General features: G+C 37.9%; 1 protein-coding gene across 2 annotated transcripts in view; it reads right to left on the reverse strand.

The window, feature by feature from the left end:
* Positions 1-7,345, reverse strand: part of pax10 (paired box 10) — a 9,422-nt gene extending 2,077 nt beyond the window's left edge. The window contains exons 1-6 of one of the 2 annotated variants that reach the window (XM_037690993.1): positions 7,152-7,345; positions 6,179-6,386; positions 5,823-6,014; positions 4,426-4,508; positions 4,145-4,301; positions 3,776-3,849 (exon numbers count right to left, since the gene is read on the reverse strand). In XM_037690993.1, coding sequence (XP_037546921.1) covers positions 3,776-3,849; positions 4,145-4,301; positions 4,426-4,508; positions 5,823-6,014; positions 6,179-6,284 — 612 coding nt within the window. In that variant the 5' untranslated portion in view covers positions 6,285-6,386; positions 7,152-7,345. Of the gene's footprint in view, positions 1-3,775; positions 3,850-4,144; positions 4,302-4,425; positions 4,509-5,822; positions 6,015-6,178; positions 6,390-7,151 lie in introns of both variants that reach the window. The other variant, XM_037690994.1, reaches the window with a different exon arrangement.
* Positions 7,346-8,526: the final 1,181 nt, after the last annotated feature.

Genomic DNA, 8,526 nt, shown 5'->3' on the forward strand with positions numbered 1-8,526 from the left:
ATAGATAGATACATACATAGATAGATACATACATAGATAGATACATAGATACATAGATACATAGATACATAGATACATAGATGAGAATATAAGACACCATGATGTAGAAACGTATTTATGGCAAACTATATCTTTCACCGCATGAGGGCGCCAGATCTCCCGGGGTGAAGCAGAAGCCAGATTATGTCTTACAAAATGCAACAAATCAACATTTTACTCAAAAATACAATTACTAGAAACATTTAATTGTAGTTTCAGTATAGGCCACTGTGACTACTTTTTCTATAAGACTTTGTTTAAAAATTCAAATATGATATTTCACAGATAAAGCAGTGCTTTACTGATTGACTGTACATCTTCACATTTATGTCCAGACTGAAAATGAAGCTGAAACAATAAATTGTTGTATTTAAATCACTGTTTATGATTTTAATGGAAAAATATACAAGATGGAGACTGTAGATCAAAGTTACTCTGTAACGCTGAAGCTTAAAATATTTACACATGACTTTTTAAAATCTATTTTAATTTAAATTGATTGATTGATTGATAGGTTAATTGATTGATTAATTTATTTATTTATTTATTTATTTATTTATTTATTTATTTATTTATTGATTGATTGATTGATTGATTGATTGATTGATTGATTGATTGATTGATTGATTGATTTTGCACTACAAAAACTGTGCAGGCTACAATCCCTGATATAAATTATGACATGATCTTTTTCTATTGTTATAATAAATATAATTAAAACTGAGATGATGTACAAAATTACACAGACATTTTCACTATAATTAATGGTTCTTTTAGCATAAATTAAACTATGCGACAAAAGCAATTTAAAGCTATGTAGCAGTTAAGATTTAAAAAATTCTGCCAAAATTTTGTAGGAAAACTGTAATTTGTTTTTATGAATGGTTTTTATTCATAAAGCTGCTAAATCTCATGTCTGTAGGTGTGTTGTTCTTTTTGTCAACAAAATGTAGAGCACTCGCACTTTACGACACATTAGACATCCTTGTAACAAAACCTTCGCAAAACACTGCCATAAAAACATCTTATCTCAGGTTTTATTTTTTTCCATAAATCTCTTAAACAACTTCAGCTCTGGTAATGTTCTGGTGGTCTCATCAGTGTTTTGTAACTCCTCCACTATGGAAGCAACAGCTGCCGTATGCAGGGGGCCTTTCTCCACACAGTCTCTGAGGACACAAAGGATTTCCCCAGCTCCTGCAAGAACATCCTCCATCTGTCCGCTCACTGTTAGGATGGACAGGACCCTCAGTGTCCTCTCTACTGTCAGAGGAAAGGACAGAGGCCCTCACAGAAGAAGATGAGCAAACTTTTAAAGCTCAAGTCTTCTTTAGATGATTCCTGCAGCTGATAAAAACTACATGACCGCTCCTAAAGTTTGTCCTGCACTGAAATGCTTCATTTTTGCTTCCTCTCTTTGCTCCAGGTCTTTCTCTTTCTTTGCTCAATAATGAAGTGACCTTCAGCCAAGATGAATGATGATCTTTGGCTGTAAAAGCAGTCAGGTGCACAAACACACTGGTTTTGTTTTTGAGTATAGCAAAGCCAGGAGGGCATGTCTACAAAGAGACGTGAAACACAGCTCTCTAAGAGAAATCATGAAAACTCTTTTGGTAGTCAAGCAGCTCCTTAGTAAGACTGGCAAAGATACAATAACTTCCTGGCTCATCCTATAAAGGGAAATTGACGACTTCGGTGGAATACAATAAAAATGTATTACTGTGTCTCTTCAAATTGAAATGCTGACGTTATAGAATGCATGAGTTTATATTGTAATGGCATATTTTAAAAGTGGTTTTAATAAAAGTTAATGAAGCATTTTTTTTGGTCACAAAGGTGCCCAGAGGGAGACAACGGAAAAACATAAAAATACTGATCCAGTCAAATCATATATGTTGCTAATCTTTGATATGTCTACAACTCTAACAACCACAAAAGCCACATCCCTCTAATATTCATTACATAGAAAATAATTTATTGTTAGTGTATTTCTGTTACATAACAAATAATAAAACTGTCATTTAAAGGGTTAAAGTAAAATCCTGAAAATGCTGTAATGATTAGTAGTTTTTGATCAGGTCAGAAGTTGTTAAAGAGATTTATATGAAAAAACTGAAGAACAAATTAATGTTTAATGATTGTTGATTTTTTTGTGCATGTACATTTTTGCTATAAAGAAGCAAAGTGAAGCAAGAGTTAAAAAAAAAGACTTATAATAGTAAAATACAGTGATTTAAAAAAAAATTCTACCAAAGAAAAAATATCTCAAAATTCATGTCACAAGCTGCATCACAACCAAAATGATTACCAAACCCAAAATATAAAACAATACACTAAGAGTCTTAAAAGGTTTGAGAAAATATGTCAGCTTTTTGCTTGAACCCAACAGATCAAATTTTATTTGTAACAAAGCTGTTCTTTGACTAACTTGTTGGCAAATGAATTTTATTTTTGTCAAACATATATAAACTGACCTTTTATTGGTGTTATTCTTCTTGCAATAAAACAGTCTGATTCTAAAATCTTCATGCTTGTTGCTTTAGATTGCTTAAATACTGTCCGTTTAGCTCAGTTTAGCGTCATGTGGTTAGGCAGCAATAGAACAGGTTTTCAGGGGATGTCTTCTTCATTTTTGAGTTTTTAAAAACTCAAATCCACAATTGAATTCAAATCTTACCTCTAACCTACAAAACTCTCAGCAACCTAGGTCCATCTTATATTCGAGATCTTATTATTCCATATGTTCCTAACAGAGCAATTCATTCTCAGACTGCAGGCTTACCTTTCCTAGAGTTTCCAAAAGCAGAATGGGAGGAAGATTTTCAGTTATCAGGCTCCTCTCTTATGGAACCAACTTCCAGTTTCTGTCCATGAGACTGACACATTGTCCAGATTTAAGACTGGACTTAAGACTTTCCTTCTTGATAAATCCTATAGTTAGGGTTGGCTTGTTATACTGCTATAAGCTTAGACTACAGGAGGACAAATTGACCTCATTTCCTTTAATGAATTATTAAAATTGAATAGTTTTCATTTGATATTATTTCTATCTTAACATGTCACTCTTGACCTGCCATTGTGTATCTGTTCCTCTCAAACCCAGCCGGTTGAAGCAGATGGCCACTTGTCCTGAGCTGGTTCTGCTAAAGTTTTCTTCCTCATGAGGGAGTTTTTCCTTTCCACTGTCGCCTTCATGCTTGCTCAAGATGAAAGTTCTGCGATGGAGTTAAATTCAAAGATGTGCTCCGTACTTACTGTTATAAACTTATATGAATATTTCTGTTCAGTGCCCTGAGATGACTTCTGTTGTGACTTGGTGCTTTATAAATAAACTGAACTGAATTGGAACAGGGTGTTCTTGGCTGCTTCTAGAGCCTCATTCTCCCTTGCTGCTGTCACAGGTGAAGATAAAGCTCATGAAATAGACTTCCTGTTGATTTTTGAAGCAGTAACCTCAACCTTGTAAAGGTGAGTCACAACAACACAATAAGACAAAAGCCATGCTTGTTATTACAACATGCCTGTAGCTGCCTGTATTATTGAATTAAACATAACTTAAATCTATTGCTACATTAATTTGTAGTAATATTAGATAAAACAAATGGTTGAGCTAATAATAATAATAATTCCATTAATTTGTGCCTTACTGCTCTGAGCTTTACAAAAAACTTTGAAGCATGATGGTTTTGCGTTGGTGTGGAAGATGATGATGAATGATGAATGTTGAATGTCCAACCTGGACTCCGGATGAGAAAACAGACAGCGAGCTGTAGCTGGGCAGGGACGACTCAGCCTGACTCAACATGGACCCTGAAGAGAGACACACACACACACGGCACACAGAGAGGCCATGAACACACACGCCTTCCCTCACCGTCAATGAGACCCACTCGAGGTGGGAATGTTTAATATATATGCACCCTAATGGAGAAACGCTAATGCCTGCATGCAGATGTCAAGCAGAGGTGCCCTGTGGATTATAAAATACTAAAATATTCCTGTCGCCAGATGTATAAATCATGAAGAGCAAATGTAAAGTCTTGCTCCTCGCCTCATCAGCGTGCTGTCTGAGTAATGAGCGGCGGTAATTAAGGATGGTTTTTACCTGAGCTGCTGCCGTGCTGATGATGATACACGGACGTGTTGAAGGAGGTGCTCAGAGGGGCCTGGCTCTGCGAACAGGAGGTGACGCTGCCTGACCTCCTTTGGTTGCGCAGCTTTTCCTCCCTCCTCCACTTTGCTCTTCGGTTTGAAAACCACACCTGTCAATCAAACTCCAGTCAGACCAGTTCTGTGAGTTATAATGCTGCAACCTATTTTTTTTTTTTTTTTTTACAAATCGTGCAGAATATGTGTAAACAAAGGCTTGGCTCAGAGGCCGCTCACCTGTATCCTGGCTTCAGGTAAATCAATCTTGTTTGCTAGTCTCTCTCTTGCAAAAACATCTGGGTAATGAGTCCGTTCAAACTCTATAAAAACACATTACACAGAGTGAATCTGGACTGAATAGGACTAAAACACTTAGATGTGTTTCTATATTTCCTGCTAAATATTAGCATCAGCATTTATCTTTCCATGGAAGCTTTAAATCCAGGAAGTTGAGCTGTATCCCTACAACCCTTTTTGAAATATTTATCTGTTGCACTTTGTATAAATTATTTATTATCCTGGAACATGCAGAAAGTTCAAATGAAAGGATTCAAGTTGAGAAGCTGCCTAAGCGCTTTATTTCACCGAGAGTTGGCTCAAACTGAAACGAGGAGAGGTATAAACACTCCAGTTGCTTTGTTGCTTTTATTTTTTTTACTTTCGAATGCACCGTTCCCTCCGTTTACATCTCCGAGACTTTCAGTTTCAGTCGTGGCTAACGTTTCTGCTGATGACAAGTTGAAACGTGAATTGGCCTCGCCCTGCAACAGTCAGTCGCCCTCCTGATTTCTGAGGCTTCAGGTTTAGTGCAGGGCTTTCACAGCTTAGCATTAGTTTAGCATTTCCACAACAAATAAACAAAACAATAAAACGTTTGTAGTATCGTGATTTAAAACTCAAGTCGAATACTTGAGAGCATGTCAACAAACAGAGATAACTGTGACAGATTCAATTGCCTTTTGGTTAATAAAATATAGACTCTGTTAATTCAATCTGTCGCCCAAATTGTTATAATTGGCTTTGCTTATAATTGCCGTCTGTGTCAACACATGATTGTTATTGTGCCTTGGCCGTGCACTGAGGTCAGCATACCTCATTAATGTCATTTGCACAGAGTGACCGCAGTGATATGCTTCCACTCGGCTGCACTATGGACACTGAGTTCTTATTTAGCTCCGGGGCTCCTTCTGCAGCCACATCCAGTCAAGGGTGGCTCTCTGATCCCTCTCAGTGGCTACAAGAGCCAGATCTCGCTGCATATTACAGCCACGGTAATGATGCATTATCAGCATCTCTGCTTTGCATGCTGCCAGAGGCCTTTTTGGAGCAGATAAGGAATATTTGTGGAATTAAAGCTGGGAATAATTTGCATCTGGAACTTGATTGCAGTTATTCTTAGTCTCCCCTGGAGGAAATAATGAAAATCTTGCCAGGTTTGGATTCGTGGCCTGATTGTTGTTTTGTAATTTAACATAAAAATAAAAGCTGAATTTAAGGCGTGAGTGTGATAATCTGATTACAGGAGGAGGAAAGTGGCAGGAGAAACTCCATTTTGGTGCAGCTTTCACCCCAGGAGGGCAGCAAGTAGCTGCAGAGCGGAAGAAGAGAGCGTTGCTTGCACTGCGTGGCCTGACCTTTCTCCAGAGCCTCGATCTGTTCCTGTGTGAAGCTGGTCCGGTTCCTCTGCAGCTTCCTCTTGAGCTGCAGCCTCAGCTGAGACTCCTCACCATCGTCTCGCTCCACGGGGACTCCTCCTCTGCCCGATCCTCCTCCTCCTGCTTCCCCCGCCATGCTGCCCTCTGTGTCCAGCATGCAGCCCTCAGACACTGGCAGAGAGTGAGGTGGGGTGAAATAAATACGGGTCAAGAAACTTCAGCACATTTTAGGATTACAGGAGTTTCATTCCGCAACAGCTACAAGTGTCAGGCCACTTTTATTTCGACAGGGCTCAAGCACCTGCTGATCCGTGGGGCTGAAAAAGTCACCTCACCTGAGCTGTGCTGCGTCTGAACGCCGGTGGGATCATGGTACCAGTTGTTGGGCCCACTCCAGTTTGAGCCGCTCTGCAGGTTCAGCATGGTTAACTTCTCATACATGCTACGAGCGTCCAAACTAACATGTGTGGAAGTAAAAGGAGTCCAGTCCTGTTGAGTGCGTTCGCCTCTGTTTACCGTCACCTCCTCGCTGCCTCCTCCAATCTGCTTAGAGACGAGAGCAAGACGAAGAAGAAGATGAAAGAGGAGGGGTTCATATCGCATGAGTTCACACATGGTTGGCATTGTGGTGAATTAGCCTCATGATGACAGACATAAATGGAGTTAGTTACATGCTCGCTGTCGTAACGTGTGTGTGTTATACACTGCTCTGCTAGTATACCATGGGGAGATGAGGTACATTAGAAGCCACTCTGAAAGCCATGGCATTTGATTTGCTTTTAGCTTTGTTTTCCAGTGGTAAACCCAAGCAGGCGCACACACACATGCACAACAAAAGCATTTTATATTCTGGCATTGTGGGCGCAAGCACTCACGGTAGGAGTACATATTCAAATAACATCCAAACCACGTCTAAATCAGTTTAAACTTCCAAAATAAGCAGCATCCGCTTCAGAATTCAGTGCAAATGCATTTAATTATTGACCAGTACGTCTCAAAATAAATAGTTGCCCAACTCTTATCTTATCTTTAATTTAGTTTTTAAAAACATCTACCATTGTGTGCGATTAAGGGAGGTAAATTTCTATCAGTGATGAGCTAAATTATTAATCAAGCACAGCGAGGCAATGTCAAAGGTCAAACTGGGTTCATCTGGTTGAGTCACAAAAACCAAAATAGCAGTTTTTCAACTACAGCTTGAGAAAATAGCAACACTGATTAACACAATGTTCATAACTTGGCCTAGAAAACTGATGAAAACGTATAAACGCGCTAAAAAACAAATAAGCGATAATTTTGTGAACTTACCAAGCGTCCAGGTAAATCGATTGAGGTGCCCTGAAAGTTACTCTCTTCCTCTGTGGACCCAACGTCCTTCGTTCCCAAGCTTTGTTGACAATACTGTGTGTATGTGTGTTTGTAAAGGAGAGAGTAGGAAGATGAAGAGAGTTGGACAGGGTGAGAGTGAAAGAGGGAGGAGAGGGGGCTTTGGAGAGAAATGCGTCTGCGGGCACTCGTGTCCTCCAAGCGATGGGGAGAGAGGGAGAGGCGAAGGGAGAGGGAGCCACCGAGGGGTGACAAAGTGAGTCAACATCAGTGTCAAGTTTGAACTTAATGCCAGCGAGAGGAGGAGGGGAGGCTGGGAGAGAGGAGCATAAAGCACACATAATGGAACCATAGTGGATAATAAATAGATTATGGAGTTCAATTTTGGTCATAAATGACATAAATATGTCTTCAAACTAGAAACTGAAAAAAATGTCTTCATTTTTATTTATTCCTTTATTGATTCTGACTTTTCCTCAGTAGAAATCTAAATTTAAATTAATCATGTGTTATTGTATTTAACTGAATGTGCTTTATTCTTTTTAAATGTGCTATAAGAATAAAACTGACTTGACGTTACAATAATCACTATAAGTGACTTAGTTAGGTTTTTTAAAATTATAACATTTTTTAACTTACATATGTAATGTTATATTTAAAGTGACGTCATTTCACCTCATACATATTTAGTCAAAATTAATGCCACATATTTTTATATAGCTTAAACTAAATTAAGAAATAGGTCAAACTTATTAAAATTTGTTTATTCAAATTGATAAAAAAAAACATCAAAATGAAATGTTAAATAGCAGTAATAAAAACAAATTTCTATTTTTGTTTCATCAAATGAACATGTACAAAGAAATATAGCAAAATATGCAATCTATATTTTGTCTTTAGTCTAGTTTAAATTAATGGAACATTTTTGTAAATGTGATCTAAATGTCAAACATAATTTTTTTAATGTTTTGTTTCTTTTATTATTTTATTCCTCATAATGGCAAAGCATCAGAAACACTCAATGAATTTTCCAAACCCACTTTTTTATTATAGTGTAATGAACACATATCTTAAATTCTTGGTTTCAGCAGGTTGTAATTAAAATGTTTTGTAATTACAACATATTAAAATGACTCAAGTACAGTTAAAACACACACACACCCAAATCCATATATGTGGTTTCACACTTACATACAATTCACAGTGGACCATGGAGATCACCAGTAATAAACCACACACAACCTCCGGGCCCCAACCAAACCGCCCAGCCCAAAATAAAAACACTAAGATGCACCGAAATAATGCAAAAAGAGAAGATTTTGATGGTATGAAAGGAGAAACACAATCATGTGTTTGT

The sequence above is a fragment of the Nematolebias whitei genome, chromosome 17, assembly GCF_014905685.2.
Source record: "Nematolebias whitei isolate Nwh7 chromosome 17, NemWhi1, whole genome shotgun sequence".
NCBI classification, from domain to species: domain Eukaryota; kingdom Metazoa; phylum Chordata; class Actinopteri; order Cyprinodontiformes; family Rivulidae; genus Nematolebias; species Nematolebias whitei.